Below are 15914 nucleotides of genomic sequence, written 5' to 3' on the forward strand. Positions count from 1 at the left end.
TTTAATTCAGTGTCATGGAGGTTTTGTACCAGAAGGAAAGGATTTTGTAGTTGGTTTCTTTGGCATGAGCACTAAATGAGCTTGTGTGAACTAGTTGACTAGTTGACATGTGATGGACCATTTCTCATTAGTTTGAAAGATGTTTTGTACCTTTTCCCATTTTTGCTTGAAAGAAGATGTTGGGGTACACAAGGCTCAAGGCAAAATACATCCATGAGATCATATGTCTGGTATGCCATATGTCTGGTGATCATATGTCTGGTGATGAGCATAATTATGTTTGTTTTGAGAACAGGTCAGAAAGTAGCAGATTTGGAAATACATCCACTAAGGTAAATTATTTGTTTTTGTCTGGGTTTGTATGACGGTTTTAGGCAAGACGTACCATTGATGAAAGAAAGTGGCAGGAAGGGGCAGATACTGCCAGAATTGGCAGAATTCTTGAGTGTTGCCATGTGGGAAGTCCTCCAACTAAGGAGGTGAAGGGTGAGAGGGCGCCTCTGACTGGAGAACATGGGGGATTTGCAACAAGTGTAAAAGATTTCTAAAGAAGTACCTATCAGAGGATGTCTCTTAGCCCTTGTACACACAGTCGGAGATTCCGACGGAATGTGTCCGTTGGACCGTTTTGTCGGATATTCCGACTGTGTGTGGTCTCCATCGGACTGTTTCCGTCGGAGTATCCGACGGACCAAGCTTTCCAACTTGTTGGTAAAATTTTCCAACAAAATGCTCCGATCGGACATACTCTGATCATGTGTAGAGAATTCCAATAGGACAAAGTGCCACGCATGCTCAGATCAAATTCCTACATCAAAGCTATTGGCTACTAGCCTGAACGTAGTCCCATCGTAACGAAATAACGTCATCACGTTCTGAACGATCGGATTTTCCGACAACTTTGTCCGACCGTGTGTATGCAACAGCTTCGGACAAAAGCCGTCGGACAAAATCCGACGGATTTGGTTGTCGGAATGTCCGACCGTGTGTACAAGGGCTTAGTGTACATAGACCATGGAACAGTTGTTAGTGGACTCCTGGAGATAAATTGCACAGTTTTTATCCAGGTCTTGGTATTTTCATGTAAAAACCAGCCAGTGATGTGAATGAAGTAAGCTGTATAATATAAATCTTTTACATTTGGTAAGCTTAATCTCCCTTTGCATTTGGGAAGGCATGAAAAGTCTTTTCGGATGCGTAGTCTCTTTCCGGGCCATGTGAAACTATCAAATTCCTTGTCTAGCTCTCTGAAAAAATCTGGAGGAATTTGTATGGGAATAGCTTGGAATACGTACAACAATCTTGGCAGGGATATTCATTCTAATAATTGCAATGTGGCCTATCCACGAAAAAGTCATGTTTTTCCCTTTTTTGAAGATCCTGCTTTCATTTTAGACAGCAGAGGCAACTTATTTTTCTTTGTAGTCTTATGATTTTAATTTAATGATTACTGAATATTTCATTTTTTATTTTTGGTGTTTGGAGTACCCTTTAAAGCCCTGGTGAAGTTATTTATTTGTCTAACTTGAAAGGATGATTGAACATCCCCAATTCGGAGGATCTCCTTGGTATTGGTATTCAGTAGGGTCTTTTTTGTATACTCTGCCTATGATGCATACAAAGTGTATTGTACATTCTCAAGGAATAGGGATGGGTGTAATGACAATGTAACTCCTTAGAAGCTGTCTAATAGTTCTGGAAGATGTCAGACCCAGAAGACCAGCAGCAAGGGGGCTTGTGGAGGTCAGGAGCAAGCAATGGGAAAACTAAAATGGGATTTGAAAAATAATCTCTTAAAGCAACCAATGTTTACAGAAACTGCTGTCGAAATATGAACCATTCTGCTTTAAAAAAAAAAAAAAAACAGTTCTAAAAGGAAAATGGTGAAGCTAGGCTGTCAATCACAGCCTGCATGTGAAAGACACCTCTGCCCTTCCCGTGACAGCCAAGTGTTACTCCACTCTGTATATAGTATGTCAGTGGCCAGATGGGATTGTTAAAGATGGAGCTTAGCTGTTGACCTTTGACAAAACGTCAAGCTTTAGAAATCAGTAACAGCATTGTTTTGTCTGCTTGAGATGCATGCTTTGGGGGAAGAAGGATTGTATTTGAAACAGCTTATGGAGCAGATTATGAAGGTACCTTTTTACATGTTTACATGCTTGGAGTATGAAGCCTGCTTGTTTCACTTTGTGAACCTTTACCGAATAAGTAGGACTGATTTGTATGCAATGCATTATCCAGCTGGCTTATCCTGAAATTGATTGCCTTATGGCATGTCATACATGGATTTTAGAATCTATCAATATCGGTAGATAAAAACTCATATTTTTCTTAGGCCCAAATAAACCATAAGAAAGCTAAAATGTCTGAAAGAACACTTGACTAGTATGGCTGCTCATGTGCCTGCTGTGTTTTGTCAGGTGTCACGCATTGTCAGTTCAATACTCGCGGATTACGCTGTGATGACAAAGGACAGTTCCTGCCTTTACAGAGAGATGAACCAACTGAGAAGTATTTCTGTGTTGATAACGGCGGGAAGAAGCTGACATGGACGGAAACTGACCAGGAACTCCGAAATGACCAATGCTTACGTGAGTAATAACTAGGAACTCCAAAATAACCAATGCTTATGTGAGTACTAACTAGGAACTCCAAAATAACCAATGCTTATGTGAGTACTAACTAGAAACTCTGAAATGACCAATGCTTACATGAGTACTAACTAGGAACTCTGAAATGACCAATGCTTACATGAGTACTAACTAGGAACTCTGAAATGACCAATGCTTACATGAGTACGGTACTAACTAGGAACTCTGAAATGGCCAATGCTTACGTGAGTACTAACTAGGAACTCTGAAATGGCCAATGCTTACGTCAGTACTAACTAGGAACTCTGAAATGACCAATGCTTACGTCAGTACTAACTAGGAACTCTGAAATGACCAATGCTTACATGATTATGTCTGGGAGTCTACATGTCAACTCGATTAAAAGTTGTGTTGAGTTAGTTATAATGTCAGTTTTAATATTTTTTCTTTATTGGATCTGTCAGTTATTCCTACTTGCTATATGTCTATGCTATTCTCTACCCATGGATTGTGACTCAATTATTGTGAGTCTGTATTTTCCTTAGTAGGGATGAGCACGGGTTTGGTCCAAACCTGTAAGCAAGCCGTCACTCCTGCCAAATCAGAGCCCTATCAGCTGCAGCCAGGGCATTCCCCACACCGTAGCCACATTTAACAAAGGGGTGGGGATGCTAGTGACATCATTGACCTAATATGGCCACATGACCAAGGATATGGTTGTTCCCAGCCCACAGCCACAAATAACAAAGGGACAGGGGTTCTTGTGAGATCATTAACCTAATATGGCCTTGTGGCCATATTAGGTCAATGACAATGACCAAATGTGCCCATGAGACCATATTAAGTCAATTATGTCACAAGCATCCCCACTCTTTTGATATGGCGGGTGGTGAATGCCCTGACCACAGTTGATTGGGAGTGACAGCTTTATTCCAGGTTCAGTTTGAACCAAGGTTTGGACCAAACTCATGCTTATCCCTACTCCGGAGTAGTCTCTGTCTCTCCTTCTCACTCAAGTCTGAACTTTGTGTCCCTTAAATGGCTCAATTTCTCAACTCAGTGCCATTCCAATGGAACCTATGAAGAACAAACATATATGCAGAAGTTAACTTCAGTGGAGGCCTCATATCAATACCATTAATATATCCAGATATATTGATGGGACTGTAAATGTCAGGATTGACCCTACCAATTGACTTCTGAAGCCGATCAAACATGGTTAGATTTTAGTTCAAGCATTTGTAGAAAAATCATTCCTCAGAACATTCTTTCTTGCTAATTCAATTAGAAAACATGTGAAACTTTATCCATACCTGTTTTTCGAATGGAAACCTCAAGTGTATTAAAACAGGTTGCATTACAATATGTACAGTTAGATTTTGGTTTGTTTGAGAGAAAATTTCCATCCTGCTCCTTGGAATTTTTCTATGGTTGAAAAGCAACATCGATTTGACGCCATTAATCAGAAAATGGAATGATTGATCCCAGAAAAAAAAAAAGGCTACTGGTGTATGGCCAACTTTAGTCTCTCTATTGGAGGATGAGGCTGCCCATCACATTGACAGACCAATCGGGATCCTCAGGAGGTGGTGATTACAGGTGCCATTTTACAGAAGATCTTGAGATTTGCATTCTATTGAGTGTGTCAGAAAGTCAGTTTTTGACAGCAGCAGGTGTAAGAGCTGCTGTGCTTACCCAGCAAAACTTGTCTATCATTTTGATAGCTGGGAATTGCTGATGCAAGGTGGGGAGGGGCAGAAGGACAGGGCATACTACACCTGGTTGTTTTCATTGGTTTCTGCATATTCCCATCCCAGAGCATTTATAAGAGATTGGAGTCAGCATGTACATGGTTAGCTAGCATAAGTGTAGAGGCCTCTACCAAGATGGGCGGCGCTACACATAGACACAGAGTAAAAGCATTTTAATAATGGAGACCACAGGCAATACTGCAGACTAGTCTTCTGCATTCCATCTGCTTTTTTTGGGGAACAGCCTCCAGAGCTTTGTTCCTCTTTAAAGAGGAAGTAAACCCTGATGGGTTTACTTCCTCTTTGATTCCCTGCAAAGGTAAAGCATAATGGGCTACTGTGCATCGCATAGTAGTCCATTATGTGTCACTTACTGTACCTGACACAGGAGCCAGCGATGTCACCGATGTCCCCTGTAGTTCCAAGCGTCCATCTTCTTGGTGGGTCTCGCTGCTCCGGCGCTGTGATTCGCCGGAGCAGCGATGACGTCACTCCCGCGCATGCGCACGGGAGCCGACACTTGCGGCATATCGCCACGATCTGCAGCATATCGCCGCGATCTGCGGCTTGCCCAGTGCGCCTGCGCGTTGCTGTCTACGGCGCATGCGCCGTAGACAGCGGTGGCTGTCTTCAGGTAAATATCTCCTAAACCGTATAGGTTTAGGAGATATTTCTTGGACCTACAGGTAAGCCTTAATCTAGGCTTACCTATAGGTCAAAGTGGTTTGTAAGGGTTTACAACCACTTTAAGTTGGAACTGTGCTGCAGTACCTCTCATTCTCAAGTTCTATTCTTGGCTGATTTCCTCATTCTCATCCTAATCGGGCCCTGTAGAAGCGTGCATACTGAGTTCTTTAAAACCTTTTGGCTTGTTTTAGTACCTTCCAACAAATAAAAGGACTAAATATGGACCTCTAGTCTATAATTATTTTGGTGATTGACATTTCAATACCCAGACTCAGGAAAGACTTCAGGAACAGTCTGGAGGAAAGAAAGGAAAGGGGAGACATGATTAAAAAAATTGAATTCATGAAGGGTGTAAGAAAAGGTTCAGCAGAACAGTATTTTCAATATGAAGCCAAGATCAAGAACACGGGGACATGAGCTCAAACTAGCAGGAGGAACGTTCAAAACGAATCTTACAAAATATTATTTTTCCAAAAGTGTGGCTGGTGCTTGGAATAAACTTCCAGGAAAGGTAGCAAATCAGTCAACGGTATTCAGACTCACTCTTCTATGTCCACCAAGCGACTCCATCTGCAGGTCTTTTAGTCAACGGTCCCTGATCCAGTAGGATATTGTCAACAAAACCACAGAATCCCCTGTTAAAAATCTCCCAAACCGGGCTCGTTTACACTTTAAGCTATTAGAATCACAGAGCATTAAAAAAAAATTCTTCTAGTAAATCAGTAAAAAACAGATCATTCTGAGCTCTTTGGCAGATATGTGTTGGTAGCTCTGGAGGAACACTTTATGATGAAGTGAGTGTAGTGAAAGGGCTGTATCAACTTCCAGGAAACTAATAAGACAATTAAGAAAAGCTTCTGCAAGAGCAAATTCTCCTTGTGTTATTCTTTTTTTTTTTTTCTTTTTTTTCTACTGACACACCAGGACATGAAGCCCTGAAAATGTATTTTCCTTGCTATATTTGCCGCCATTGGAGACATTTTCCTTTTTTACCTTGTCTTACTGACCCCCTGCCACTGAGAAAGGAAGTAGAGGGAGATCCTCTCCAAGAGGACTATGATATCTGCTCAAGGGTGGCTTCAGTGTTCTTCATAAGCTTTCGCTCATTCAAGCACAGAGTACCATGGATTGATATCAGGCCGGTGGTACCTATTGAGTTTAAACTCCTGATGTCACCACACTGAGCCAGCAGCCTGGGATTGGGTAGGAACTCACCTCTAAAGCAAGAAACAGTTTTCTGTTCTAAAATTAAAACTATAGTATACTAGCAGAATTTAGTACGGAATATGCCGCGTACACACGACCGGACTTTTCAACATCAAAGGTCCGACGGAACAATTCCGGCAGACTATTCGATCATGTGTGGGCTGCAGCGGACTTTTGATTTGCAAAAGTCTGACAGACTTTAGAAATGGAACATGTTTCAAATTTTTCCGCCAGAACTCCGCCGGACCCAGTTCCTACCGAGAAATCCGCTCGTGTGTATGCTAGTCCGACGGACAAAAACTGACGCGAGGGCAGCTATTGGCTACTGGCTATGAACTTCCTTATTCTAGTCCGGTCGTACGTCATCACGTTCGAATCCTTCGGACTTTGGTGTGATTGTGTGTGGCCAAGTCCGTTCATTCGGAAAGTCCGTCAGAACTCCGTCAGAACTCTGTCGAAAGTCTGTCGGACCTAAGTCCGGTCGTGTGTACGCGGCAATATACATTTTTGGAATGTTCATATAATTTTCTATTAGTGGAAATTCCGCTGCTCTGATCCTCCCCCCCACATTTGTCACGTTTCAGGGGGTGGGGGGAAATGGGTACCTGGTCAGCCCCCCTCCTCCTTCCCCCCCACCACCACGCCAATTAGAAAACGCAGCGCGCTTGCGAAGTAGGGAACTGGCTGTGAAGCCGAAAGGCTTCACTGTTGACTTCCCTTATGACCAATGGCGGCGGCAGCAGCCGATCCTGAAAAGCGGCCTGGGTGCCAACATTGCAGTCTCCCTGGACAGGTAAGTGTCTATATATTAAAAGTAAACAGCTACAGTATTTGTAGCTGCTGACTTTTAATTATTTTTCCCTCCCAGGTGGAACATTGCTTTAATTGGATCAAATCAAAGTATAACTAAGGGCACCATTTTTTGGGGGGTTGGGTTTTGGGTAGCTTGAAGGGGGATTCGAATGGTTTTTATTACTGTCTGTGGCCCCAGTTAGAGTCCATTCACACAGGGGCAACACGACTTCCAGCGCGACTTTGGGAGGCAACTTGGACACGACTTGAGTATGAATCACAGCGTGACTTGAGGAGGCAACTTACAAGGCAACTTGAAGTTGCCTTCAGGACATGGGACTTTGCCAGTGGCCAATCACATAATAATCAGCTCTGTGGGAGGGAGGGGTTTGCCTAGAAAACTATTTTTAATTTCTGGAAAGTTGCTTCAGTTAAGACAGGGGATCCGACTTGGAGGTAACTTCCATTGAAATCAATTAGTACAAGTTGCCTAGAAGTCAGATTGAAGGAGCACAGGAACCTTTTCTGAAGTCGGAGCGACTTCAGTAGTATACATTAAGATGGCTCTCATTCACTTACATTGATTTTATCATGTTGCGTGAATTGAGGTAAAACTTGGGACAACTTCAAGTCGGATCCAAAGTTGCCCCTGTGTGAATGGACTCTAATGCTGCGTACACACGATCGAGTTGTCTGGCGGAATTGGTCCGGCAAAACAATCCGCCGGACTTCATAACGAATGGACTTGGCCACACACGAACACTCCGAAAGTCCGGCGATTTCTAGCGCGATGACGTACAGCACGTACGACGGGACTAGAAAAAGGAAGTTTAATAGCCAGGAGCCAATAGCTTCTTTCTCGTACTTCAGAGCATGCGTCATTCTTAGTCCGCCGGACTTGCACACTGACGAACGGATTGTCCACTGAAAGCCAAGTCCGGGGGACAAATTTTGAGTCAAAACTACTTTCTAAGTCCGCCGGACTTTACGATGAAAAAGTCCGCTGGAGCCCATTTCTATTTGTGTTGTTTATCATTATTACAGAGAGTGAAAGTAAAAGAAAATCCCAAAATCGGGTTGTTCCCAGGACAGGAATAGGAATTGAGGGAAAATCTTTCAATAGTTCTTGTGACAACCAGGGATTCCTTTTTTTTCTGGAGAGATTTCCCCTCACTTCCTGTCCCATAGGCAAAACAGGAAGTATATTATTATGCTTTTTTTTTTTTTTTTTTGCAAGTTATCACAGCACCATTATCCCATAGTTTTTAAGATCAAAGATATGTTGGTGTCCCTTGTCAATTTTACATTATATTTTTTCTAAATGTAACTGCCTACTCCCAAACTGTCATTTGAAGTAAAACCCAAGTATTATTCTACACAATTTTTTATTGTGCATTAAAAAAAGAAAGCAAATAAAATTAGACATGCTATCTGCCAATATAACTTAACCAAAAAGTGCATTCTATGCATCCACAAATATAGACAATAGATCAAATCATTATTTAACCAAAAAATAAAATAAAAGCCTTGTGCATGTGTCCTGCTTCTTAATATAGGAGGTCAACAATGCCAAGAGTTGGTGAAAGCAGGGGTCCGTCATCCGGAGATAATTCCGAAAATCATCTGGATTATTCTCCTGGAACTCCCGCAGCAAAGGCATATGACATAATTGGTCACAATTAATAAAGCAACCAATTTTTGGTCCAAGAAATCCTCCTCCTCCTGTTCCTGGACTGGACTTGGGTCAAAGCAATAACTCCAAGGCCAATAATAAATAACACGTCATCTCCTCCAATTCCACAACATGGCTGGTTGACGAACGGCCGCTCAGAAACTAACTGAAAAGCGCAAAAGGAAAAGTGCGAAATGAAAAGCGCAAATCATGACTCACCAAACTTCTACTTATGCCGCGTACACACGATCAGACTATCCGACGGACTTGGTCTAGCGGACCAGGAGTCCGGCTGATTTAGAAAGAAGTTTTGACTCAAAATTGTCCGCCGGACTCGGCGGTCCGGTACACAAACCGGCCATCTGTGTGCTAGTCCGCCAGACTTTTGAAAGTAACGGACTTGCCCACACACGTAGAAAAGTCCATTCATTTTGAACGCAGCTCCAGGTAGACGGGACTAGCAAAGGAAGTCAATGAAGCGACACCTTGCTGGCCCCGTCACCTGGTATGGACTTAAAGGGGAAGCCCTACGCCGAATAAACGGCGTGGGGGTCCCCCCCCCAAGGTCCATATCAGACCCTTATCCGAGCACGCAGCCCGGCCGGTCAGGAAAGGGGGTGAGGTGAGCGAGTGCCCCCCCTCCTGAGCCATACCAGGCCACGTGCCCTTTAACATGGGGGGGGTGCTTTGGGGAAGGGGTGCCCTGCGCCCCCCCACCCCAAAGCACCTTGTCCCCATGTTGATGAAGACAACCCTGGCCGTTGGTTGTTGGGGTCTGTGGGCAGGGGGCTTATCGGAATCCGGGAGCCCCCTTTAATAAGGGGGCCCCCAGATACCGGCCCCCCGCCCTATGTGAATGAGTATTGGGGTACCATGTACGCCTACCCATTCACCTGGTGAAAAAAAGTGTAAAGAAAAAAACACAACACATGTTTTTAAAATAATTTATTGGACAGCTCCGGTGGTCTTCCGTCTCGGGGGGTCTTCTCGCCGGACTCCTCCACTATCTTCTGCTCTTTTGCTAGCTCTTTTAATAGCGGAGGAGCCCGGCTTTCTTTTTTGTCGTCACCGCCGCCGTCCGGGGGTCTTGTCCCCCTCTTCGGGGGTCTTGTCCCTCTCTTTGGTACTTCTTGCCAGGCCTCCGCTATCTTCTTATAGCTTTTTTACTAGCGGTGGCCCGGTCTTCTGTCACCTCCGCTGCCACCTCTTCTTCCGACTTCGGGGGTCTTTTCCCCCTCTTCGGTTCTTCTTGCCGGGCCTCCGTTTTCTTCTTCCAGCTCTTTTACTAGCATTGGCCCAGTCTTCTGTCGCCGCCACCGCTGCCTTCTCTTCTTTTCTTCTTCTCTTCTTCTTCCTTGAGATGTTGACTCGGCGCTCTCTCTGGCCGCAATGACTGGGGCGCGTTGTGCGGCGACTTATATAGGGACAAGGGGCGGGGTCACCGGGGGATGTCACACAGTGACCACATCCCTTATGATGTCACACTAAGGGGCGGGGCCACCATGTGACATCACCCGGTGACGCTGCCCCTTGTCCCTATATAAGTTGCCACACAACGCGTCCCTGTCATTGCGGCCAGAGAGACAGTTGAGTCAACATCTCAAGGAAGAAGAAGAGAGAAGAAGAAGAGAAGCCGGCGGCGACAGAAGACTGGGCCATCGCTAGTTAAAAGAGCTTGAAGAAGAAAGCGGAGGCCCAGCAAGAAGAACCGAAGAGGGGGACAAGACCCCCGAAGTCGGAAGAAGACCCCCGGACGGCGGCGGCGACGACGAAGAAGAAAGCCGGGCTCCTCTGCTAGTAAAAGAGCTAGCAAAAGAGCAGAAGATAGCAGAGGAGTCCGCAGACCCAGACAACCAACGGCCAGGGTTGTCGGGAAGAGGCCCTTGTCCTCATCAACATGGGGACAAGGTGCTTTGGGGTGGGGGGGCCGCAGGGCCCCCCTTCCCCAAAGCATCCCCCCATGTTGAGGGCACACGGCCTGGTACGGCTCAGGAGGGGGGGCTCGCTCGTCCCCACCCCCTTTCCTGACCGGTCAGGCTGCGTGCTCGGATAAGGGTCTGATATGGACCTTGGGGGGACCCCCACACCGTTTTTTTGGCATACGGCTTCCCCTTTAAGTCCATACCAGGTGACGGGGCTAGCGAGGTGTCAATCTCGCCGATGGAGTCAGCAACATTGACCTCCTTTGCTAGTCCTGTCTACCTGGAGCTGCGTTCAAAATGAACTGACTTTTCTCCATGTGTGGGCAAGTCTGTTCATTTCAAAAGTCCGATCGTGTGTGGGCAGGTCCGCTAGTTCGGAAAGTCCGGCGGACCTCCGCTGCAAAGTCCAGCGGTTTGTCCGCTGGACTAAGTCCGCCAGATAGTCCGATCGCGTGTACGCGGCATAACATGAAATTAGCATAAGGAGGCCAAAGGGTGGCGCTAAAGAGCTGAAAAACCACGCGGTACATCACTACGTTCGTGTTTGTTGGCCGACAATTCAATGCCGTTTGTATGGAAGACCAAATTCAGGGACACGCCTTCGGACAAAAGACCAAGGTTTTGTCTGCGGAAAATCCAATCGTGTGTACGAGGCTTAAATCTGTTACTTTTCTACTTTTTTTAAATAGCCAAGCTGTGCAGCAAAAGTGGCTGTTAGAGGGTTGAGACAAACCATTTTCCAGTGACAGGGGTACTTACAATGATCAGCTTTAATTCATGTATCTACTTATAACGTGTTAGCGTGGAGTTCAGCTTTAATTTGTTAGTCCAGTCCATCTAAATTTGCCATCTAATACTTCCCTCTCCTCTGGTTGGCAATGCTGCTGTCAAAGGGTTGCTCAATTGCTCTCCTAGTGGAGTGGAGACACCCTAAGACAGGAGGTGTGTTACTGACTCATCTGTTGAAAATAAAATAAATGAAAACCTAAAAAAAGAAAACTAAAGCAGCCACCAAATTGTAGATTTGGTAAGCTGCAATATATTAATCTTTTGTTTATGTGTTTAACCACTTGACCTCTGGAAGATTTACCCCCCTTCATGATCAGGCCACTTTTTGTGATACGGTGTTACTTTAACTGAAAATTGCCCGGTCATGCAACACTGTACCCAAGTACATTTTTTTCCCACAAATAGAGCTTTCTTTTGGTGGTATTTGATCACCTCTGCATTTTTCATTTTTGTGCTATAAACAAAAAAAAAAGACAGACAATTTTGAAAATAAAAAACAATATTTTTGACTTTCTGCTAATAAAAAAAAAAAAATCGAATTTCTTTAGAAATTTAGGCCATTAGGTATTCTGCTACATATTTTTGGTAAAAAAAAGATACCAATAAGCGTATCTTGATTGGTTGAAAAGTTATAGCGTCTACAAACTATGGGATATATACTGGAATTTTTTATTTAATTTTTTTTTATTTTTTTTTTACAAATAATGGTGGCGATCAGCGACTTTAGTGGGACAGTGATATTGTGGTGGACAATCTGACACAAATGCCGCGTACACACGATCGAATTGTCTGGCGTACTTAGTCCGACATACAATCCGGCGGACTTTCTACCGAACGGACTTGGCCACACACGGACACACAGAAAGTCCGACGTTCGCTTGCGCGATGACGTACAACACGTACGACGGGACTAGAAAAAGGTAGTTCAATAGCCAGTAGCCAATAGCTTCCTTTTTGTACTTGCTTCTGAGCCTGCGTCATTCTAATGCCCCATACACACGATGAGATTATCGGACGAATGATCGTCCGTTTTTTATTGCATGCTAATCTCAGATCGAATCTGATGAGTTTACTAAAGTCACGAAAATTCCCGCACGACAGAAAAAAAATTCGGAAAGTGATGTCATGTGTTGTAATGCATTTGTATTGCATTTTCGAACGATAGCTGTACTGATTAAACGAAAATCGTACGATCTGGCATCGTACGAAGAAAATTTCCGTGCATGTCCGATAGAATAATATCGGATGTACTGTCCTAATCGGCTCTCGAAAGCTCTGTACTAACGATCCGATTATCGTACGATCGCTTCGAAAGCGGTATTTTCCGTACGATTTTCGGATCGTGTGTACGGGGCATTAGTCCGCTGTACTAGCATACTGATGAACGTATTGTCCGCTGATACCCAAGTCCGACGGGAAGATTGGAGTGCAAAAATACTTTCTTAGTCCGCCGGACTTCACGCTGGAAAAGTCCGCTGAAGCCCACACACGATCGAATTGTCCGCTGAAATGCGTTTCGGTGGACTAAGTACGCCGGACAATCTGATCGTGTGTACGCGGCATAACTGACACTTTTGACACTTTGTGGGAACCAGTGACACTAATACAGTGATCAGTGCTAAACATATGCACTGTCACTGTACTGATGACACTGGCTGGGAAGGAGTTAACATAAGGGAGATCAAAGGGTTAAATGTTTGCTTAGCCAGTGTTTTTGTGTACACTGTGTGCTGCTTTTACTAGGGGAAGAAATAGATTCTAGTCCCTGCTTTTCAGGAACAAAGAATCTGTCCCTTCCCCCTTGTTTACATAAACAGATCCCCATTCTGTGTTCTTTACATATGATTTGCATGTGCCGGAAAACATCCAGTGCCCGGCACTTGCAGATCGCCTTCTGCTATAACTATTCACAGCAGAGCGTCACACATGGCCCCTGCACGCCAAAATGCCAAATGACGTAATCTTGCGCAGCGCTGCCGTCCCTGTAGCAGTAAAACAAGTCATTAATATCACTTTAAGCTATTTTAGCGTTCTTTGAAGAAAATAGGCATGTTGGAAACTTATTTTCCAAAGTAGGCAAAATCGGCTAAGCCTCCGTATTGGACTGAGATAAGAGCTATAAATAGATGCCCTGAAGGATTGTGGGTAACGTGGTGGTTGCTCGCTAAAGTTAGAATTCTTAGAAATCCCACGTGTGAATCAGATTGACAGATACAAGAGCTCAGAAAACATCACGTATAATAGTAGTGATTCAACTAAAAAAAGAGGTTAACCATCAGAGATCCAACTTGTAACAATTTAAGAGAAACATGACTTGTTTTTTAAAAGATTAAATGTCACCAGCAACAAATCCTGTAGCTTCTGACATTTAGGAAATATCAGAATACACTTATCAGCCCATGGAGTCCCGTGCGTCTCTTCCTCAGAGCCGAGTCTTTATCAGGCATTGGCTCTCCGGTGCTGCTATGTTAGACAAGGGAGCTTCCTAAAGTTTCACAGCCGGTGTCTTATCATATAGGGTCCCCCATCAGATAGCGTCCGCTGTGTACTGCGCATGTGCAGTACACAGCAACACAGATTCCAAAAATTGCCGAGGATGAACCGCGCCTGTGCACTGAGTCCAGGTTCTAGCCCCACCATCCAAGTGGACATAGAGTAGGAATAAAAAAGAGCCGAGCGCAGCGAGGCCGAGCCCGAAGCGTGGGGCCCTCTAAAATTCACAACCCTATGTCCGCTTGGATGGTGGGGCTACCACCTCCACTCACGGCGCAGGCGCCGTTCAGCTTCGGAAATTTTACGAAGCTTCTTCTGCGGACGCTATATGATGGCTGGACCAAATATGCCAGAACACCGGCTCCCCACTGCATATGCACAAGGCAGAGCAGCGCTGTGGGACCGGTCCTGCAGCCTCCTTGGACATGTCTCATCGGAGAGCCAAAGACTCAGCTTTGAGGAAGACAGCTTTGGACTCCACAGGATGGAGAGGGGGGGGGGGGGGGGTAAATGATGTAATTCTCACCGACCCGCTTGCTTGTGGCTATTCCTTAGACATTGCTCTTTCCTAATACTACACTTAGGTGCTCCTCTCCTCCTTTTCTGTCGTTTTTTACAGTCTTGGACAAACTTCAGGGATGGCTGCCACCTAAAAATTACTTTTTAATCTTTCATTTATGACTTTTCTCCTAGATTTTGAAACCTAACCACCTAGGACTATATACGCACACTTTTCCTGACTCTGCGGTGCAATTTTCCATATGTTGTGCACCAGGTTGTGTCTACTTTAAAAAAAATTACTTAGCACATGTGGTCAGTAGGAAGAGGAATAGTGCCCCATTTTTGTTGCCAGTGGGAGGAATCATGCCCCACCATTAGTATCAGTGGGAGGAATAGTGCCCCATCATTGGTGTCAGTGCAAAGAAGAGTGCCCCATCATTGTGCCAGCGGAATGAATAGTGCCCCATCATTGGTGCCAATGGAATAAATAGTACTCCATCATTGGTGTCAGTGGAAGGAATAGTGACCCATCTTTGGTATCAGTGGGAGGAATAGTTCCCCAGCTTTGGTATCAGTGGGAGGAATAGTGCCCCGTCTTTGGTATCAGTGGATGGAATAGTGCCCCATCATTGGTGTTGGTGGAAGGAATAATACCCCATCATTGGTGTCAGTGGAAGGAATAGTGACCCATCTTTGGTATCAGTAGATGGAAGAGTGCCCCATCATTGGTGTCGGTGGAAGGAATAATACCTCATCATTGGTGCCAGTGGAAGGAGTAGTGTCCCATCATTGGTACCAGTGGGAGGAATAGTGTCTTATCCTTGGTGTCAGGAAGAAGTTATTCCCCATCATTGGTAGTGGGAGGAAGAGTGCCTCACATCAGTGGGAGTAATAGGTAATGATTAAGCCCCCATACACACGGTCAGAGAATCCGTCGGAATGTGTCCTATCAGACCGTGTTGCCGGATAATCCGACTGTGTGTGGTATGTATCGGACTGATTCCGTCGGAATATCCGTCAGACCCAATTTTCCAACTTGTTGGAAATATTTTCCGACCAACTGGTTCGATCGGACATACTCCGATCATGTGTAGAGAATTTTGATCGGACCAAGTGCCACGCATGCTCAGATCAAATTCCTACATCAAAGCTATTGGCTACTAGCCTGAATGTAGTCCCATCGTAACGAAATTACGTCATCACGTTCTGAATGATCGGATTTTTCGACAACTTAGTCCGACCGTGTGTATGCAACAGTTTCGGACAAAATCCGACGGATTTGGTTGGCAGAATGTCCGACCGTGTGTACAAGGGCTAAGAGCTATCATTCGTGCAAAATGCGTCTACTTTTTAGTCCCCTGCTCCAACTGTTAACCACTTATCATATGAAGCTTCAATAAAAGGATTTTTGGAAGTGCAGCCGTCCGGAATCATTTGCTTACGTTACTAGAAAATGAGAATTCGCATCTGCTATTATGGAGTGGCACAAGATGGCAGTTATGCAGAG

General features: G+C 44.7%; 1 protein-coding gene across 1 annotated transcript in view; it reads left to right on the forward strand.

Annotated features, from left to right (window-relative positions):
* The window catches only part of TG (thyroglobulin), a 483762-nt gene that overhangs the window by 123826 nt on the left and 344022 nt on the right, over window positions 1–15914 (forward strand). The window contains exon 22 of the mRNA XM_077493367.1: window positions 2424–2594. Coding sequence (XP_077349493.1) covers window positions 2424–2594 — 171 coding nt within the window. The remainder of the gene's footprint in view (window positions 1–2423; window positions 2595–15914) is intronic.

Source organism: Lithobates pipiens, unplaced genomic scaffold (assembly GCF_037356315.1).
Source record: "Lithobates pipiens isolate NorthernLeopardFrog02 unplaced genomic scaffold, aLitPip1_a1.2 Scaffold_19, whole genome shotgun sequence".
Lineage (NCBI taxonomy): Eukaryota > Metazoa > Chordata > Amphibia > Anura > Ranidae > Lithobates > Lithobates pipiens.